The 21,493-nt window shown below is 40.3% G+C and overlaps 3 protein-coding genes across 5 annotated transcripts; 1 reads left to right on the top strand and 2 right to left on the bottom strand.

Annotated features, from left to right (window-relative positions):
• Nucleotides 1–233: 233 nt before the first annotated feature.
• LOC103713449 (oleosin 16 kDa) lies at nt 234–872 on the bottom strand. Its single transcript, XM_008800384.3, has one exon. The coding sequence runs from the start codon at nt 828–830 to the stop codon at nt 453–455; it is 378 nt and encodes a 125-aa protein (XP_008798606.1). The 5' UTR covers nt 831–872; the 3' UTR covers nt 234–452.
• A 3,982-nt stretch (nt 873–4,854) lies between these two features.
• Nucleotides 4,855–7,477, bottom strand: LOC103713448 (GDSL esterase/lipase At1g29670-like). Its single transcript, XM_008800383.4, has 4 exons — nt 7,006–7,477; nt 5,901–6,149; nt 5,453–5,708; nt 4,855–5,329 (listed from the first exon to the last, which is right to left on the bottom strand). The coding sequence occupies exons 1-4, from the start codon at nt 7,378–7,380 to the stop codon at nt 5,094–5,096; spliced, it is 1,116 nt and encodes a 371-aa protein (XP_008798605.2). The 5' UTR covers nt 7,381–7,477; the 3' UTR covers nt 4,855–5,093.
• Nucleotides 7,478–14,064: 6,587 nt separating this feature from the next.
• Nucleotides 14,065–17,782, top strand: LOC103713447 (serine/threonine-protein kinase Aurora-1-like). Of its 3 annotated transcripts, none has more exons than XM_008800382.4 (9): nt 14,065–14,302; nt 14,947–15,060; nt 15,360–15,464; nt 15,577–15,672; nt 16,017–16,112; nt 16,222–16,318; nt 16,431–16,548; nt 17,194–17,266; nt 17,401–17,782. In XM_008800382.4, exons 1-9 carry the CDS (start codon nt 14,267–14,269, stop codon nt 17,500–17,502), a joined length of 837 nt encoding a protein of 278 aa, XP_008798604.1. In that variant the 5' UTR covers nt 14,065–14,266; the 3' UTR covers nt 17,503–17,782. The 3 variants fall into 3 exon arrangements, with proteins under 3 accessions (XP_008798604.1, XP_038985233.1, XP_008798603.1); XM_008800381.4 differs by having other exon boundaries at nt 14,066–14,302; nt 15,318–15,464; XM_039129305.1 differs by lacking the exon at nt 15,360–15,464.
• The last annotated feature ends 3,711 nt before the right edge of the window (nt 17,783–21,493 follow it).

Below are 21,493 nucleotides of genomic sequence, written 5' to 3' on the forward strand. Positions count from 1 at the left end.
AACTCTCAAGTATCTTACAAACAAAGGCATCTTGCTGTACCATTTGATATGTTGTGGTTATCTTAATATTTGGATTTTGCTGGCTCAAAAGTTTTTTAAGGTCTCATACGACATTGCTCGAAGCCCATTAAGCCAAAGCCTTATCTGCCTTCCAGCTGTTTGATGAAATGTCTCTAACCCGACTCCCCTATTATAAAGTTTGCATTCCCTAGCTTCACCCACGCGCAGATCACTAACAAGAACCACCAGCTTATTGCCATTACCCTATTTAGCATACACAGATAACTACGGATCAGTTGAAAGCCAAAACGCCACATATGTAGGAAGAACAACCATACATGCACGCAAAAACCACCCCAAGAGCCCAACGGAATCACAAGCCCTACCACAGAGAGAGAGAGAGAGAGAGAGAGAGAGAGAGATGGATAGAAACTAATTCTATTCCATTCTAATTAAGCGCCAGTAGCGGCGGCCTCCTGGGTCTTGGTCTGCACGTAGTGGCCGTAATCCCTGGCCTTCCTCGCCAGCGCCGCCCGCGCGGCGTCCAGCCGGTCCGCGCCCGGCGGGTGCTTCCCCGTCACGTAGTTGTAGATCCACACCAGAGCAGACACCGCCGCCACCCCGAACCCCCCGGACAGCAGCAGCCCCGCCGCCACCAGCGCCGCCGCCGCCGCCGCCGGCACCAGGATCGGGCTGAATATCACCAACAACGGTGTCGCCACCACCAGCCCGATCACCGTCCCCGTCAGTGTCAGCCCCGACAGCACCAGCAGTCCCACCCCCATCGCCCCCGCCGTCACAAACCTCGCCGCCTGCCGGACCTTCGCCATTCTCTCACTCCCCCTGTCTCTCCTTCTCTATCACTTTCCTGACGGTGATAGAGGAGGTGTTTTTTTCTTTAATAGAGGAGGTGGTGGGTTGGATAGGTGACGCGTGGCACAGGGCACGGCGGGATGAGGGTTTGGGATAAGGCAGGGGTTGAGGAGAGAGAAAAGGTTCTGGGGTTGCATGTAGGAAGACGTACGTGGCGCTTGGTGCTGCGAATCGATGGTAGTCGGCAATACGGTTTGGCGTTATCTTCTCTTTTCTTTCCCGGGGGCGTTGGCTCCCAAGTGAGATCACAAGCTGATCTTAGCTCGATTGTGTGTTGCTACGGTCTATAGCGTAAACATGCAGCTTAATTTATAGGAGCCGTGGCCAAAACAAGGTTTAGCCCAGCATAGACGGGTGATGCGATTCTTAGTGATCATATACACAGTATGTTGAAAGGCTAGTTGGACATTCTAACCTTGCTTGAACAGTCTAACCCAATTAAGGAACATTACCATGCCGTAAAACTAGAACGTACGAACAGTACATTAAAATAGAACAGATAGCACCAATTAAATATGCACTTCCTCTTATCAGTGATCATATACATGCCTAAGAATTAATGTTCATATTAGTTCAAACCGTTATATATATCCATGTAAAAGTTCTTGCATACTATATTATCAAGGGGTAAATTTCATGATGCGAATCCACTACTTTCCCATATCTTAAAACTTTTCATAGATTACATGAAATCAAGTTTGCTCTTAAATATACTTAGCTTAGATAAGACCTCCTTTAACAACTTGTTGATAATTCTTGCAAAAAAGCAGTTAATGAATTTATGGTAAGCTGGAAATCGGATTATTGCGTGCCTAACAATTGATAGCTTTAATTTCCCTGATAATTGCCAACCATGAAGGCTCAGTTTTCAAACGGTCATAAGAATATTTGACAAATCCTATCTCTAACGCCCATTATCTAAGAAATCATCCCCTCTCAATTAGAAACCTTTGAATGTCTGACATAATCTTTCTTTTAAAAAGCTTTTTTTGAAATTAAAAAAAAAAAAAAAACTTCAGTCTCTGCCCAATGAAAACCCAAATTCTCGTGACCTGTGTGGAACGCTAATTAACTATGTTTTCTCGTTCCAATCTAAATGAAGCAAGAAATTAACAATGTAGCCGTAGGGGTCTCCTCGGCTCGAATATCCTTCAAGCACCGGCCTTTATCATTTCTAGATCTATATCTAGAACCAGAATTTGAGAGCGTCAGGGACCTGCATGAAATAATCTGCCGAAGGAATACATTTGGACTTCGTGGTTAACAAAATATTTCATTACTCTAGAAAGTCTAGTACCAAAAGTCTGGACTTCGCCACCAAGGTAGTAGCCTGGTGGTAAGGGGACGATAATTCCGCCCAAGTTGCCCGGGTTCGAAATGCACGGGCGTCGATTAAATTAGGGGACCGGATGCCCCATGGATGCCCCACGCTCGGCTGGCTTGTTGGCGGTTATGCTTTCCTTCCACTTGTACCAAGGTGGCATTGGGGTGACGTACCTACACGTGAGGCGGTGAACCCAGTGGGGTGAGCCCACGGGTCGGGGAAGGCACGTGAAACCTGCGACCTGTATCGAACATTCCCTAGTGGAAGGGGGGCTCAGTAATGGGGCTGCTACGCGGGTGGGCTGGTCCCTCCCCCTCCCCTCCCCTCCTATTATTTACCAAAAAAAAAAAAAAAAAAAAAAAAGTCTGGACTTCTGGAGTGCTTTCACAATAAGCCTGTCAATAAGTCTGGTGCTAGACTAATTCAACCTGATAATAACCTGAACCGACTTGATCTGATGACCCAAGACGTGGCCAAATGCCTTCTGTCATCTCCAGAACCATATTTGAGAATTTTGACTGGCCTTATACGTGTTAGCTATCCAAGCAAGCCAGTATTGGTATGTGTGTATAAATCTTGTTGTTAAATGTTGGACATTTCCCTTCCATCATCCTCAAAAAATTTTGATATATGCATAAATGGTTAGCTAGCTGTTGTCTCTTCTTAGAAATTCAAAAGAAAAAAAAAAGTTGTATTTTTTTTTTTTGTGGAACCAAATTTATTATATCAATCTAGTGAAAATACATCCATATGAGTCGGAAAATATAATATGAAAAAAAACTAAAAAATATCTGATGGAACAGTCCGGAGTGGTTCTCGTATGTTTAGCTATATATGTCCTTTTTTTTATAGAAAGGGAGGCTGAGAAAGCAGCCGCCCTATGCATTCATGGGAATGACAAGAGTATTTACAGTGGAGTGATCAATAGTCTGTTATAGCCAAATGCCTCGTCATCTAATTAGGGATGTCCTCATGGATGCTTATGAAATGTGATTTCTGTTTGGTTCTTTAATTAGCTACATATGTCGCCATCCAGTTAGTTGTACTATTAGCCTCTCTATGTATAACAACCCAAGACTTCACAAATAAAGACTAGCTGGAAGGTATTATTTGGGTTCCTTGATCTTATATAATTGTACCTAAGATCTATCCAGTAAATAACCGTTGCTAGACTAAACACACGCTCGCACAAGTTATCACGTACTCCCCCCATTTAAGCCACGGTGTCCTCGCCCGGCTAAGAATCTAAATTCATTTAAATCCAATCCCAAATACTATGATCAACTCGTGGTCAGCTCAAATATACCCATGTTGTAGTGTATCCTAGTCCACATAGGTCATGGGTTAGGTCCGTTCTGATGATACCATTTGTTAAAAATTAGGATCTCACCCAAAAAGGCCAGTCGGAAGTTGTTATTTGGGTTTCTTGACCTTTTATAAATATCCAAGATCTACCCAACGGCAACGAATAACCGATGTAAAACTAAACATGTGCCAACATGGGTCATCACACTATAAACATGTCACCTCATAAAACTGTAGAGAAGCAACCATTTTCCAGCAATCCCATAGCAATAAATGGAAACTAGTCTCGATAGTTGATTGATTTTAAAATCCATTTGACTACTATCAGTGAATCACCTTCATATATAATATGGGTCGCCTTCAAATACATCACTGCAAACTTCAATCCTTCCTAAGCACCACTTAACTCAGCTATTGGAACTATCATCTAACTTGGTAGCTGTATTATTTGCGGGCAAAGCTAAACAGCATGCTACACACCTCAGACATGTCATAATGCATGTGAAAGAGCAGCCGATACCGAACTCTCACCGACCTGGAATTCACCTATGTAAAATCTCCATAACACGTCAATGATGCATCATGAAGGTTTTCAGAACTTGGTAACCAAAATTATATTACAGCATTGGTATAAGATAAAGCTCAGCTCACTCGACCCCTAGGTAATGCGACTAATTTCATCACAGCAATACAGTCGCTTACTGATAAAATGTGGCTCCACTTCGTTACTAAAAAATTCTTAAGTGTCCAAGAATTTATCAGTCAAAAACCAAATGCACGCGTAGGCTCATATATAGAATGAGTTTATATTCATCTTTAATAATTGGAAGGTCCGATTCAATTACTTACTAGGGATGCAACAGCCAAATATGGATGGCTGAACAGAGAGTCAATTGTTAGACGGTCCAATTCAATCGTCTTACACGGTTCAATCTCCTGCTGGTAAGTGACACACAACTGTACGTGGCCATGGGTGACTAGGTTTTTGAGGTGACTATATAGGAGTCAGTATCCTCTCTAGTACATGTTTGAACTGGAGGATCCACTTCAAACACCCTCAATAGATACTTGTCCTGATTAATTATCTAACATTTTGTTATATCAAAAAGAAAAATAAAAATTTAAAAAAAAAATCTAATTCTCAACCCTTACTAGTTTAGCCAGTACTGCATGGTTAAATATGTTTGCTTCATGTTTTTTCTTTTTTTTTTTGGTGAGAATGTTTGCTTCATGTTTCATTAATCTTCAGGTGGCATAGTTATAGGAATATGGCATGAATATGACTAACAAAGTCACACTAATTCATATACTACCAGACCATGTATAATTCCGTTATATATATAAAAGACTAGTAAAGATCTACCACCATGTAACAACTTTGTTAAGGGACGTTAACCATCAGACCAAGATGAACCTGATTCACACAAGAAGGAAGCGTAATTGTTAAGGAACTTATTTACACAAGAAGGAAGCGGTTTGCAAAACACCATCCAACCGAGATTCACTCCTTTTTGCCTGCCTACACACACAAAAACACAAACAACACGCTCACCTACTGACGACACTACCTGAATGCTTCACCTTGTTCGGTTCACGTAGACCGAGCCAGTTGTTTCACATTGATAGGATATGCTTCTGCCTTCAGATTCGAGCCATAAGCCTTCTGTGCGATCCTCACGTTGACGGCATCGGTTGGATGGAGACCATCAAAGAATACGTGGGCGGCCCGATGGCCGCATGCGCGCCCTCCTTTTCGGCATAGTATCCCATTTCCTCCTTCCCTCCTTGACGACAACTCGCAGCAGGCTTTTCTTGTATCAGAGAATCCTGAGGACCAGCACTTAACGCCATTAGCCCCCAGTTCGGATGAAATGGTGATACCTCTATGCTGTTATAGCTATATATTCTACGTATCCAATCTAATGTTGTCAAAGTGCTGGCGAGTATTACCGTTCTGATTAGGATCGATGATGATATCTCTTATAATCTTGTAAGAATTAATATAGACCATTTTGGAGCCCGGCATCTGGGTTTTCGTCGAATGGACCAGTGACTTTAGGTGGCGATTGAAGAGAAGAGCAGCTTTATTCATGGCCTCGACGCAACTTCCGTTGGTTATACGTGAATTTGACCTCACGACCGGCACACAACCCATGGTTTGAATAGAGAAGAGCAAGAATTTTCTTGCTCCAAGATCATAAAGCATCTGCATGGCCAAAGGAAAAGCAGGCCTAAGTTTTATCGTTTTCCAGACTAGTGAACACTAGACTACAGTATCATGGGCCATATCCGTATATGACGAATTAACTGTTTTTTATAAGGTTTTTATGAGTCTCTGTGGAAAAATAGTTCAAACTTTGCTAAGTTTTAAAAACAGGACATGGGATGAAGTCCATACCTTGAGCTGGCCGGACAGTGTGGAGATGAGAGCTTTGGTGAATTGACGCAGGGCAGGTCTCTTCTTTTCCCCGGGAATGAAGTAATTCAGTAAATAATCATTTCCACCGGTTCCCACCACGAACAGGTACTTGGAGAGGTAGTGTTTGTAGGCCCCTCGGTGGCCGCTGAGTTCAAGCTGGGCTGCAAAGTCTGGCAGCGTCCTAGTCTTGAAGTCCCTTACTTGTTGGCTCAAGCTCATCACCTCACCCTGCACAGAGAAATCATAATAATATATGTTGATAGAAGTGTTTTAATTACCGAAACCCAAAAATATTTTTATCTCATAGAAAATGTAGGAGATGTATAGCTAACAGAGACAAGGGTACTACTCTGAAGCTCCACTGAATGAAAAATGAAGCTATAAGAGGTGGAATCAAAAATTGTAGTGTAACCGGTGCTCCTTTCGACCATTTTTTTGATAATATAAGGAGCTCTTTTAGACCATTTGGATCATGTCACTCTCGAGATACCAGAAAAATATACGGTGGAAATAAAAGTTGGAGTTTTGCAGCATGTTTGCCACGTATCCCACGCTTAATTGCTAATAACAAGGCCCGAGGGCGATCGGCATGGCAGTAGACAATTAAATAATCTAAAGAATCAAACCTAACTATTCTTGCTGAGGTACTTACAGGCTATCTGATCATCCTTGTCAAAATCTTGATTTTGTATTCTAGTAATTCCATATTGAACTCTATTGCAGTTACTCTTCACCATTATAATTGTGATAGGTCAGGGCTTGTTTGATACTGTTACTGTTTTTATATCTTTCCTCATGTACAAACTCCTGAAAAATCATACGGAAATTGGTGTTGAAGATAGTATTGCAGAAAACTGATGCTACTCCTCGCTTTTATCCCTACTCTTTTTTGAAAGCAATAAAACGTTGCTTTCAAAAGCTTTAAATATTTTGAAAATTATTTTAAAAAATAAAACTGTTTCGCTCTGCATGTTATTGTTTATAGTTAATTAGTAATCTCTCCTAACTCCACAAATAATGACATTATTAAGTGCAATCAAAACATATGCAGGCGTGCATGAGAGCAAGTGATATTTGGCCTTACGGTGATAGACCCGGTCTGGTCTAGTATCCCTGAGCCACCAGAGGCATAGTTGACGCCATTGGCAATCCTAGGTCCTCTGGTTCTCGGATCGGCGAACGGGGGAATCAGGCTTGGAAGCTTCAGAAGCTCCCCGAGAACGTCTATCGGATTCCTCCCATTGGAAAACCTGCCGGAGGGCCCCAGAGGGAAGTCTATGCCATATGGTGGGTAGTCGGCCCTCGCAGTCGAATTCCTCAAGAAGTTGTTATTCCCATTGTCGACCAAAGAGCTCCCAAACACAAACATACCCTTCACCTCGGCCTCCCCATAACTCATGCAGAGAGAGGCTTGAAGAAGGAAGAGTGTGATAAGATGGCCCGTCACTGTCTTAGCCATGGATGATGGATCTAATTACCAAGTGGTAAGTTGGGCGAGCATAGAGTTTATAGGGGAGACTGGAGAAAGAGAGTTCAAGGGCTCCATATCGGAAAGTGGAGGTGATTTAATGCTGAGGCTAAGGAAAGGATACCTGGCGCTGCCTCCTCGGGCCAGAATTAAATGGTGATGCTATAGAGGTCAAAAGCTATATCATGAGCACTTCGAGTAGTTAATGACCAAGAAAATTTAAGAGTGGGGCAGTAACGGTATTAATATGTACTGGTTATGACGTTAAAGGTGGTTGTGGTTTGTACACTTGGTACCCTGATCATTTTTTTATTAAAAAATTTCCAAACCGTAAAGGGTAAAATGGATAATAAAACTCAGCTTTGGGGTGGCGATTGATGATCGGCGAAGGCCCTCGTGATGGAGTACTCCTTTTTTTTTTTTTTTTGACACGCTCGGTTTGGACGTTCAGTTATTGCTTCCTATTTTCCAGGGAGTGATTGAGATTAAGCCGCATAACTATTATTTTTTTTTTAATCATCTCATTATGCACAAAAACCCACTCTCAAATGGTAGCAGCAGTTGCTGCTAAATTCTAGAGCAATGCGCAGATGCAGCTTGGCTTGCTTTGAGGTCGATAAGATTCGAATTGAGCGAAATCGAAAGAGATTGGAGTGGGGAAGAACCGATAACCTTCGAGGTCAATCTATAAGAATTCTACTTGCTGGAAAGTTTCCGAAAAAAAATCCGTAGAGTGAATCTCCAAATGAACTTACCTGAGAATCCCAAGCCACCCTTTTATATAAAGCAGAATATAGATTCATTACTTGATTTATCGCCACATGCCTTAACTATATGGTAATGGTCGGCACTACGTTTACAACGTGATAACTGTCCTATGCAAACAACATGCAGCAGTAATTATGTTGATAATGCATTAAGTGCGATGTCGCCATAACTGTCGGTTTTTATTAGCACGAGCAAAATGTCACCTCAGTTTTTACTGAAGTTATTCATCTCAGATATTCCGAAGTCAAAAAGATCAGTTGAAGCCGAGGTCAAGATATCCAATATTTTTTCTATCAGCAGCATCCAATATGAACCTTAACCCTTACAGCTCAAAGCCTTAGAGATGTTATAGTGCCACTTAATGATGCTGGACTCGGTTGGGCATTGTCAATTGTCTATGTTTTAGATAACCTTCTTTGTAACCTCTGAAGCTGTGACAAGCTAGAGTGGCGCATAGAAATCAAACTGAGGTCCGCAGTATGCACCATCGTCCAAAATTAAGGTTGCAAATGGTTGCAGTTGACCTATGACCATATCCGATTAAACCCGAACTGACCCATGTCAAAGGACCCATGGGGCCGGGTTGGGTTCTAAAATTGGTCCCATTTTATTTTTTAGACCAAGTCTGGCTTTACTAAATTCTTATATGACCCAACTCGATTTGTTTGATTTTTGGAGTAATTCTGAGTTTCCAATCCTATGACCTGACCCGAACCCCAAAAACCTGTTAGAGCTCGTGAGTTATAAGGACACTTAGGAAAGGCCTTTTAGGCCTAACTATTTAATCTCCCGAGTCGCAACCCGTCCACGAGACTGTTAGGTATGTGACAAGCATCAATTTTCTACTCCCCTTACTTCCGTGCGTTGGTTAGATCAATTTTTTCCTCAAATTGCTACATGTGCATTTAATTTTCCATGTGTTGGTTACATCAATTTTTTCCTCAAATTGCTACATATGCATTTAATTTGAAGTGCAGCAGGCACCAAAGAATTCTAATTTCTGAAGGGAAGACTCTATGGCATGAAAAGATAGGGCTCGACGACATTAATCATTTTCATTGATATTGCAAAACCATTCTACTTACAAAACATAATGGTGCTGACATACTATTGGTGTTTCAAAATATTGTGCAGGTGGTTGGAGCAGCCTTTATGCATGGTTTCTTACATAAATAAGCTGTCAAAAGTCAGCATCCTTGAGGGCAATATGCATCCCGGCAATCGACCGACCTTTTCAAATATGCCAAATAAATAATGCTATACCACAGTAGAATGGGTCTCTAATGCAGAGCATGGTACCAAAAATATATAGCCTGATTTGGACCCAAACCAGATCCAAATTTTTAAGATTAGGACCGGGTTATACATAGACTCGTCCCGATCCGAGTAATTCGTTGAATCAAAAATTGTAGCCGTGGATCCGATCCGACCTAATTTTTTATTAGATTGGATCTAGGCTCAATATTAGGACGCAAACAAAAGACTAAGTTGGACCGGGATCACTCATGATCCGGTCCGATCCAACCTATTTGCATCCCTATCTAAAGTTACTCCTCGAAGCTATCAAATGATGGAAGAGTGAAACTTTGATAAGTATTGAGAGAGCTAACAGACGTCAGTTGGGGGTCATTTTCTTGTCTTGCAGGCTATTAATGATCATGGGAAGGGCGTTGTGGAGTAGCTACCTACTCAGTTACCTTGTCATGATATGTTCTTAAATTTCCCTGATTCTTTATGCCACCATCCGCTGGAAGCAGCCGAAAATGGTCAAGCTAGGCCGACAATGGGCGTCCATGGGTCGTGTCAATGTCCTTGGGTTTCAGCTGGCACTGTGCGCCATGTGCTCGCGCAGTGCCTAATAAATTATTGGGCTATACACAGGTCGACTCATATTTTACTGAATTTGGCATGCATGAAGCTGGCCAATGGAGATCATGAGAATGACCTGATAATATATTTGAGTTGGGAGTTCGGATCCTCTACAGTATTATTTTGCACCATAGGAGATGTGCATGTTTGGATGGATAACCCGTCATTCATCTAAAAAATGAACGACTATTGCTTATCTCCGATAGAGTAATGCAATAGGTGACAACCATTTATTTTCTAGATGGGCGGCGATGTAGGTCCTCTGCAGTGGAAAACAAAAAAATAGAGATCCCGTTTGCTCATCCATTGTTAATTGTCAAGTTTGTGCCTGTTAACAAGAGTGGTGTTAGTGAATCGGGTCATTGCCATAATGGTTGCTTCTGCAAATATTCATTTGGACAATGTTAATGATCAAGAGAAAAGGATACCTGATGGATGTTTGGTATGGTATCTGATCAACCAAGCTTGTTTAGAGTGGACCTTACAAATTTATCATGTTTTAGAATAAAATATAATTAATATTTTAGATCATGTGCTTCTTCTTTCTTTTTAAAACATATAAAAATATTAGGAGTGAATTTTTTGTACATTACGTTATATTAGAAAACAACTATATTCATAATTAGCAAGCGAGAGGCGCAGCTTCGTGTCCAAACACTAGGCAGCATGTTTTAAACTTCTAAATGTCTGCCGAGACAAATTAATGTGTCACATGTTACCACTATTCTGCACATATTTTTTATTAAAAAATAATTATTATAAAAAAGTGCAGTGTAAAACTCATTGTGACATGGGCTCTGGGGTTTAAGCTTCCGGAAAATATTGCATCTTTAAAACGCAGCACCGTATCAGTTATCAGATAGAGCTATAAATAAGCTCTAGGTTTAATATTTTAGATTGCTCAATTTATTCCACTCACATATCTGATATACATTTCACTCGCACATCTAATTTCTTGCTTTTTAAAGAGAGACTGGAAATGCAATACTTTTCTTTTCTTTCGTTCTTTCTTTATTTTTTTTTCTATTTTTTTCGGGCATTTAAAAAAATCGGTTAAGTCAAACCTCTCCATGAATCATGCTTGTCAGAGAAGAATCGAGCTAAGTCCGATTATTATACTTTAAATCTACACGTGTAGGGCGACTTGCGTTCTTAGGACAGTGCATATCATACGCCTCGATTCAGGTAAGCTCTTTTCATTCTTCTAAATTTATTTTAGTAAATTATTCTTTTATAATACTATTATAAAATAATAATATAGCAATTTTTAGATAATAATTTTCCAATAGTATTTTTTTTAATTATTTGTCCCATCTACCATTGTATAATATAACGTCTGAGTATCTTTTTCTCTTCTTGATTGTACTTTTTCTCTCTAATCTCCAATAAAAGCTGAGCAGCTATCTCAGCCTCCCTTTCATTAAATAAAAGAAAGAAAGGAGGGAAGGAAGCAAAGAAAACAGTAGTGACTAGTCATTGCCCTATTTTAAGCACCTAAAAATAAAAAGTTTGAAGTTTATTTTTATTTTTCTGCAAAGTTTAAATATTTAAGATTAAGTTATTCAAGAATCTAAAATCTCTTGTTGCTAAACAGAGCATTGGCTACATGCCATTTGGACAAGCCCGATTCACAACTCTTCACGTCGAGTATTTACACTTGGATAATTTATTGTTACCAAAAAAAAAAAAGTTGAGTAATTTATTCATGTCGGATCGGTGCCCCACTTTTCTCTCAATGAGAAAGGTAACTTACCTTGGGTGAGTCTCCTTATTCCCTCAAAATACAAGCAGAACCTAGTGATGTAAAGAAGGTGGCCGGCGAACGCCATAAATGTGCGCATAAATCTGCCACTAGAATGCGTCTTATAATAGCTGCTACGTTTACCCAAAAGAGCTATTATAAGACGCATTAACAGAGGCAAATCGCAAAAGACCAACCCCATTACTGGCAGAAGATTAACAGCAGAAATTGGCCTTCATGCATTAGGAATTGTTATCTGTTTTATGTTCAAATTCTGCTGGTTTCTGTCTTAGTTATCCACAGACTGTTAGCAGAGGATGTCGGCAAAATGCTTGTTGTTCACTATAGATCTCTGCAACCTGAACTCACCCTCAAAGGGACATCTCCATTGAAGCTAGCATTTAATTGCCGTCCTTGGCTCAACAACAGCCTGTTCTGCTTTCTCCTCTGTTCCTCACACTGTTCTCCTCTGTAGCAGTCTGTTCCTGACCTTGGTCTTTTGCTGGCACTGTTTTTTTATCTTTTTCACATCTTGGCCCACAGGCAACCCGGTTTCCTTGTCCAAGGCAACTCCTGTTGCCTGACTCGTGTAAATAAATACTCTGTACACTCTTCTTCTTCAGCAGTAAGTAAAACCTGGTGGCATACAGCCTCGCTTATCATCAAAAAAATTAAGCTAAATTTATGTAGTTATATGATGCTAATTGATTAAGTTGATACTAGTGACTTTACTTTGGTTTATTCCGATGTTTGACAGCAGAGTTCTCCTTTTTTTTTTTCTTAAAAAAAGTTAAATATAAATAGGGAAAGCTGAAGCAAGCCTTAATTCTTTGGCTCAAAAACCTTGCAATGTCGTCCAACCCATGTAATTACTAGGTTTTATTTTGTTGAGTTTAGATATGATTTTTCTCTTCTTGTGCTAAGTCTTGATTTTGTAATTGATGGGGGGCAAGATGGATCGTCCTACTCCGGCGCGGGACCACCCCATCCCAGCCAAGCAGATCTCAGCGCCGACCAAGCCAGACCTCGGTCCCGCTGGAAGTTAGTCCGACCTCGAACCTCGCCGAAGGACGAGCTGATCTAGGCCAGATCGCTCCGCTGACACGACCAGCAGTAGCCTCCACAGATGCCTACAATGATGCTCCTCGATCTGGGCTCGGGGTGCCCTGCGGTGTCGACCACGAGCTCGACTCGCGCGACTACATGTATCTATAATGACACCCCTCGAGCTGGGCTCGGGGCGTCCTGCGGTGTCGATCGCGAGCTCGGCTCGCGCGACCATAGGTATCTACAATGTCGCCCATCGAGCTGGGCTCGGAACGCCCTGCGATGTCGACTGCGAGCTCTGCTCGCGTGACCTTAGGTACCTCCAATGACGCCCTCCAAGCTGAGCTCGGGGCGTCCTGTAGACCTCAAAACTAAGGAGGCTAGGTCGACCTTCACACTCAGCGCACCAACCTCACCGCCATGATGCGCCGATCGAGGATCGTACCCTGCTGTATCTGTCAAGGGCCATATCTTGCCATATCTATCAAAGGTTATATCCTGCTGCACTTGTCGACACACGCCACCTCCAACCATTGGCCAGCTGGTTACTTCTCTGCCGGAGACTCCAGGTAACAACCGCCACCCTGGCCCCATAAAAAAGGGAGAGGGGAAGACCCGGGAGGTAGGTTCTCCCACAAGCTTTTAGTAAACCATTACAAGCAATCTAGAGCTAGACGAGGCCGGAAAAGGCACTTAGAGAGCTTCCTCCACTAACAAGATCTGGCTAACTTAGCCATTGGAAGGCTTTCGTTGGGATTCCCAGCCAAGACTTTGTGCAGATACCCCAGAGTCCAGGAAGTAGTATTTCTCCTTCATCCCGGCTAGCATTTTCTCAAGAGATACCCCAGAACACCGGAGGTGGCCTTCATCTCCTTCCTGACTGGCAGCTCTTCGACTCCTCCGGCATGATCACCCTCGGGCCAGATTTGAACCACAACAGTAATTACATAACTTAAGCACATAAATAGATTCCTGAGCCCACGATGTATGTGCTTATGTGACATTCGAGCTGCGGGCGAATGAAGCTTCCCTTAGCTGAACTCTGTGAATGTCAACACGAACGCTAACGTCCGCATACATCATCTAAGGGCACCGCAGCACAAATCTTAAGGTCCGCTTGTATCATATCTGACTACAGGGAGAACACAAAAAACCGGCGTTTCTGCCCCTTATTCGGAGTTAAAACCGGCAATTGGCAAGAAAATACAGGGATTTTTTTTATCGTAAATACAGTTATACAGTGAACCTGCCCCCCTTGTGCCCGCTTCGCTCGCGTCGTTCCTAATTCAAACGGCTATAACTTCGAATTTTGTTCCTCACGTTCCAGGTGGAATCATCTGAAAATCCGACCGTTACACCGCAGTGTAAATTCCCCAAGTTCCTTCGCCCAAAAGAAATCGAAGGTGAGTCTCTCGCCCCCACCCCATTCCGCCGCCCCTCGCTCCCGGCTTCATGGCGATCGCCACGGAAACCCATCACGAAGAGAAGGTGCGTAAGATTTCGATTCTTTTAGGATTCTTGACTGCAATCTGGGTTTTTTGAAGTGTATGGCGGCTCCTTTTCTACTTTTACTCGGATTGTTTTGTCATGGATTTAGGTTTTCCCTGGGTCTGCCGGTAGACACTTCATGTCTTCTTTATAACGGCACTTGGAAGTAGATTTTTGGTTTTGGTTGATTAGAGCCATTAGATCTTGTTTTTTCTTTCTTTTCTTTACTTCTCTTCTGGCAAGGGCATCGGAATTGGGGGAAGCTATGGCTTTGGCTTAAAGTTTTTTCTATCTTGGTGTACCTTGTTATGTCAAGGAGCAATATTTCTTACGATCCTTCCATCAAAGCCAGGATTTAACCGCGGATTCCAGCTTTAGATGCCTTTCTGTTTTGCGGACGCATTTTAGGTTTGCAGTTCGCAGATCTTATTGGTTTTTGTTGCCAGCTCCATGGCATCTCAACTAACGAATTCTAGTGTTTTCTTAGCTCTTGTAATCAATAATTCAGGGGTATTTCTGTTCGTTCCCGTTTCGGTTTTATCTGCCTTCAATCATGGTTTCGGATTTTTTTGTGAGTTTTTTTTCAACTGTTGTAGTAATCTATTATATTTGAATATAGACGATTTTATGCGTTTCTTTGACAGCCTTCTTCAAAGGGTTCAACAGTGGAGAAGCGCTGGACGCTGAACGATTTTGACATCGGAAAGCCACTAGGAAGAGGAAAGTTTGGTCATGTCTATCTGGCCAGAGAAAAGAGGGTACGGGCTGTATTTTGTAGTTTCGATTCATCTTCAAGGCTTGATTATAAAAACGAAGCACATGATAGTGGAAACCCGCATTAGAAAATTATGTCAAGGTTCATTGCTACAGTGAAAGAATGATTGGATGTATTATGTGTTTGTATTCTATCAGATATATCGGTCTCTAGACTTTATAATACTGAATTTTCCTCTTCTTTCGTGATTTAGCTATTTATCATAAGACTGCTTATTTTGAGTTTTAAAATTGGACCCAGAGCAATCATATAGTGGCACTAAAAGTTCTTTTTAAGAGCCAGCTGAGACAATCTCAAGTTGAGCATCAGCTCCAACGTGAAGTAGAAATACAGAGCCACCTCAGGCACCCAAATATACTACGTCTATATGGATACTTCTATGACCAGGTTTAGAGATCTACTCTATGATGACCGTTACTTGTGCTTTGTATTAACATCCGAGGTATTCTTTATAGTGCCTTTTTTGGCCTACTCATTTTATCTTTTTTTTTTTTGGCAGATTCGTGTTTATTTGATAGTGGAATATGCAGCAAACGGTGAACTTTACAAAGAATTGCAGAGGTGCAAATACTTCAGTGAAAGCCGGGCAGCTACTGTGAGTTATAGCGATCTTCATATGATCATTATTCTCAATTTTAAAACTTCTATTCATTCACTGGATTATTAGCAGTTTTTCTGTGAATATCTACTATGGGTTGCTATATGCTCCATATGGTCATTACTTTCATCTTTTAAATCTTGTGTCTGATGCATGTACTGGATATTAGCATTATTTCCTGAATACCTCATACTTTCATCAACCTATGGCATTCAGTGCACTTCCCCTGATACATCATTTTGTTTGTGATGTCTTTGATAAGATAAACTTCGCCTCTAACCTTTATATGTTATCCTTGAACTTGTGCTCAAAAAAACAATTTTGTTGTTTTTCCGCTTCAGTACATCTCATCATTAGCGCGGGCATTAATCTATCTTCATGGGAAGCATGTGATTCACAGGGATATCAAACCAGAGAATCTTCTGATTGGAATACAGGTACTGCCCCTTCTTTTTCTTTCCCCTTACAAAGCTAACCTACTGTTTGCTATTTTCTTTGCCAAATGCACAAACTTTGCATGCTTATGATGGAGGGTTTTATGGATAGGGTGAGTTAAAAATTGCGGATTTTGGTTGGTCTGTGCACACTTTTAACCGTAGGCGGACCATGTGTGGCACACTGGATTACCTCCCACCTGAAATGGGTATGTCAGCCACTGTCTATCCTTTAACACAAAAGATTCTTTGTATGATTTTCAAGTTCAAGAAGTGCACTTGAGATCCTTGATCACTCCCTTGTGTTTGCCTTTGTTTCAGTGGAGAGCATAGAACATGATGCTAATGTAGACGTATGGAGCTTGGGTGTCTTGTGCTATGAGTTCCTTTATGGGGTTCCACCTTTTGAGGCAAAGGAACACTCAGATACATACAGAAGGTAAATGAGAGTCTAAGATGATCTGAATCTTCTCCTTGAATTGGCAAGTGCCTGTTTATGCATGGTGTTGGACTTAGTTTCCTGTTAATAGAAAACTGAAGAGTTTGTATTTAATACCATGCTCACCATATACTAAACTGAAACATTTACTGTCATTCAAATTCTTCTGGCTTAAACGACATTCTTGAAAAGTGAAATTCAAAGTCTTTGCTTACATAAATCAAATAGCAGAAAACTTTTTGATGTTTATACATCTTTTTTTTAGTTTTAAGTTTTAACCATGAAATTCCTCTGCATAGTGTTCTTTGTTCTTTCAAGGGAAAAAAAGGATAGTGGCTTTATTCAAAAAATGCTATGTACTTGCCGATGACTATTTACTTGATAATTGGACAGTTCTCAATCTTTGATGGAAAAGGTACTTTTTTACTTTTAAAGTTGTTTCTCCTTTGGCGGTCATCTCTGTGTTGTGGGAATGCTGTATTTGATGACTAAAGCTCTTAAAATGATATTTGCATATAACCACTTTTTCTGAGGGATATTGGCAATTTATTTAGCAGCAGCACTTCGCAAACTTTGCATTGTATTAAAAAGCATTTATTGGAATTCGGATTCTCTTCTGACAAACTGTTTGCCTTTTGGATGCAGGATAGTAAAAGTCGACCTTAAATTTCCCCCAAAGCCAGTTATTTCTCCTTCTGCGAAGGATCTTATAAGCCAGGTGGGGCATTATATTCTTGCTTCCTTTTTTCCCTTATCACGTATTTGTTTGATGGTTTGTAATTTAAATTTTAAGAGCAGGAGGCCACTTTCTTGAATTCACTTTGCTCAGATATTAGTTTTTATCTTATTCAGATGCTTGTCAAAGATTCCTCACAACGTCTTCCACTTCATAAGCTGCTTGAGCATCCATGGATAGTTCAAAATGCAGATCCCTCGGGCATCTACAGAGGATGATTTCTTAAGGACATTTATCATTGCTTGTATTGTAATAGATTCTTTTATTACCATTATTTAGCTATGAAGGGATGCCAGGTTGTGAAATCAAACTACTTGTATATCATCTGAGGGCAAATGCGCTGCATTTTGAAGTGGATTGGGTGAATTTTGGTGGTGGTGAGATCAATTCTCTGCTTGTACCCTTTTTTTGAGGGGGTATATTCTTCTTGTATCCTTTGGCACTTGTAACTCTGTATTTCCTTTTTGTTTTCTCGTGGGTTCATAAATTTTTTTTTTTTTTTGGTTTTGTGATTGTATGATGTTGCAGGAATATCACTAAACCAATGCAGTGCTTTTACGATTTACATGTCACTAAACCAATGCAGGCTGTCTTTTACAATAAAAAACAGCCACAACCATTGCATTTCAGCCTTATGATTCAATTCAAACTTTAGATTCCTGAAACAAACTTCTTATGAAGCAAACTTGTTGACTTTCTTTTTTTTATAAGCAAATGGAACAGTTAAAAACTTGAGCCCTTCTTTTGTAAATGATGTCGTGAAGGATATTATTCATATCCATCAATTGTCAACTTTATGTAGACAACTTCTCCAAGGGAAGCGAACTGCTGAATTGGACTCTGAAACGATGGTCGCCAACTACGGCAAGTTGTTATACTCGTGAATTATCCAGGACATTTCCTCAAAACAGGAATTATGAAGCCCCTGCAAATTTATTCAGGAAACTTGCGTATGCGCCCTTTGCATCTCTCATTTTTGAACTGTTGGTCCATTAATTTTCATATGCCTCCAGGTCCATCATTTGCAAGTATGATAAAGGCCCCGCTTCCCTCTCTAACTCGATTACTCCATCACTTAGACATATCTTGAGAAGTGGAAGTTTGCCACAAGCATGCCATTTGCGAGGCTATAAAACAAATGGTTTGGCCCTCCCAAGATCCTTTTTTTGTTTTTGATTTTTTTTTATTGAATGCGAGCCTTTGCCGTCCTTTATTTTATTAGATAAGAATTATGTACATATTAAGTTGTTTTGTCAGTGAGATATGACATGGGGTCTAGGTGAGGATTAGAAAAAGTGATATGACTAATCCTCAACACCTAGGAAAAAAAATGACCAAAACCAGAGTTTGTATTCTTCCCGAGCAACGTGCTTTCGTTGTCGTTTCTTTTGCTCATCGTGGAAGTCATGCATGCAGGCTTTTCTTTGCTGCTACTGCAATAATATTGTAAATATCTACGATTGTTATCTTTTGCTGCGTTATTATAAGAGAACGTCCAATTTTGGAGAAAGAATATTGCCTTCCGAGCCATAGGTCCTGGAGTATAGCTTGAAATTTAAAAATTCTTTTTATTTCTCTTTTTTTATAGGCACCAACATACTGTGGAAAACATGCAGTTCTATCCTATTTTCATCTCTTTACCTTTTATTTCCATAATTCTTCCATTTGGAAGGAGTAGGGGCAGCAGAATTTTATTGGTGATCTATTGCCAAACCGTTTGTGAAGAAACATTTTAAGAACAGGTGGTTAGTCATTTCATCTTCTTCACCGAGAGAGGACAAGCTAGCGGGGCGGTCCACCTCCTTTTCCGTAGATTCTCAGCTATCAAAATTCCGTTGCTATAGCTTACCGATTGAAGATTTTAAAACCGCTTAACCCAAGATCCAATGTGTGAGGATCCGTGTGGGCATGTGTTTAGTCCCACATCGGTTATTCGTTGGGTAGATCTTGGGTACTTATACAGGATCAAGGAACCCAAATAATACCTTCCGGCTAGCCATTTTGGATGAGATTCTGGGTTGTTACAAATGGTATCAGAGTCGAGGACGGCTCTTGTTCGATGGTGGGAAGGGTGTGAGGTCCAATAGTCCCATATTGGAAAGACTTGTTGCAGAGCCTGGGTATATGAGGCGGGTGTCTCCAAATCCTGCAGACGCGAGAACAGACAATATCTGGCAGGGGAGCCCTGTGCTTCCTCCTCATGTGGCTCCCACATGGGCACTGGGTGCCTCACGTGCCCCGCGCAGGCGAGGGCGTGAACAATGTAAAAGCAAACTTTTTAAGATCTAGTCCAGCCTCGGTCAAAATCTATATCCCACTTATATTTGGAACCGATTATGGATCATTTTTGCCCAATTTCAACGGCTCAGCCCAGCTGAACTCCAAATAATAACTGATTCACCTAGGCTAGATAATGCATGACCAAACCCATATATAAATATAATTTCATGGTATCAGAAACTAAAATATATGAATATATAATTTTTTTCCTTTCAATATAGCTTGTCAAAATGTATGTAGATTATTCCCTTGGTACCTACATAAGAATTGTGATAGAATTTAGTTGATATTTGCAGATACATGGAAGCCTCATTGTCTAATATTTACCCTAAGTTCAACCTAGGCTCAATCTCAACAATATGGGATTGAAATAAGACCTTGCTAAATCAACCCTGACCATTTTCGCCATTAGACACGACAGTAGAAATGTCAATACGACCCAAAACAAGTTTAGCAAATAACTTGATCAGGTTGGATCTAGATATTGTACACAAACTCTAGCAAAATTGGTTATGGATCAAACAAACCTTTGGTTCAGCACAACTTATTTGCTGCAATGTTGCTTTAAAGCCCTCCAGGCCTCCCCCCTATGGATCTAAGGGAATTCTTGTGCTGCTGTTGAATGCCTCAACCCAACCCTATCGAACCCAATTCTGTTTGATGCATGTCTTGTATGCGACAACGGGTCCAATCAGAGCATTGCTCTTATATGCAAAGGAGTTAATTGGTGTGCTCGTTGGCTCTCTAAATAGACCTTATGGAGTTAGAGCATTTCTTGAATTTTGTCATTGCCTCCTCCCCTCTTCTGTATAAAATGTAGCATGTTAGTTTATGTAGATCCATTGATATATTGGGCTTGGCATCTATTAGCAAGCAAAGATAAAAGATGAAAAGAAGAGGAGGACCAATCAGTTACTCTTGATATAGCATCATTCAAGATATATGCATTGATGTTTTATGTTGGCTATAATTGCAAGGGCAATTTAGCAAAAAGACTTCCACTTTTTTTCATATTATTGTGGCAAGGACCAAAACAATTACAACGGCTTGCATCATGAATATTTTATGTTGACATTATAATAAGAGAAAGAAAAATAGCATATGTACTCGGCATGTATTTGAGGATGATATAGGAAAAGAGTTATGTAATCTTCAATCTACGAATATTTGACCTATTTTGCCATGGTGTAGATTTGACTAGTTAACAATTATGTATTACCAAGACCAATATTTCTTCTTCTTTTTTTCAGAAGCTTAAGTCTAATAAGTACTATTTATTATTTATACTATATATATTTTTTTTTACATAGTAGAATTGCATTTCTTGCACGTAGCAAAATCTTGTCAAGATGGAGATATAGCCATGTTTTATCAAGACCAATATTTCTTCCCCTCCTTTTGGAAGATTAAGTCTAACAATTACTATTAATTGTTTATGCTATCTTTTTTTGTTTTTTATTAATACCAAAATTGTACTTTCTATTCTTTTTAATAGTTAATTATGTTGTTACAAGGTTTCTATAATGATATTAATAGCCATCCCAAAACTATTATATAGTCGTTGTAACAATTATAATGACCATGTTTGTCCTATATGATGTAATTTATAATTTTTACTATTAAAATACTAAATTTTATAACAACAAGATAATAGATAATAATAGAAAATAAAGATATATTTTCCAAGTCACGGATTACTCTGTAGAATATATATTTTCAAATATATATAAATTTTGGGAAGAAAATTAATTTGTAAGTTTGAAAAAGAAAAGTGAAAATACAAATAATAGCCGTATTTGCATTATAACCAGCAGTCATGATTTAACGGACGGACTTGAAACGGTTATGAGGGCCCATACTCCTTTCCCGCGCGCGACACGTGGTATTTCCCCCTTGGCAGCTTGCGCGTAACGCAAGCCTAAGAACTCA

Source organism: Phoenix dactylifera, chromosome 8 (assembly GCF_009389715.1).
Source record: "Phoenix dactylifera cultivar Barhee BC4 chromosome 8, palm_55x_up_171113_PBpolish2nd_filt_p, whole genome shotgun sequence".
Lineage (NCBI taxonomy): Eukaryota > Viridiplantae > Streptophyta > Magnoliopsida > Arecales > Arecaceae > Phoenix > Phoenix dactylifera.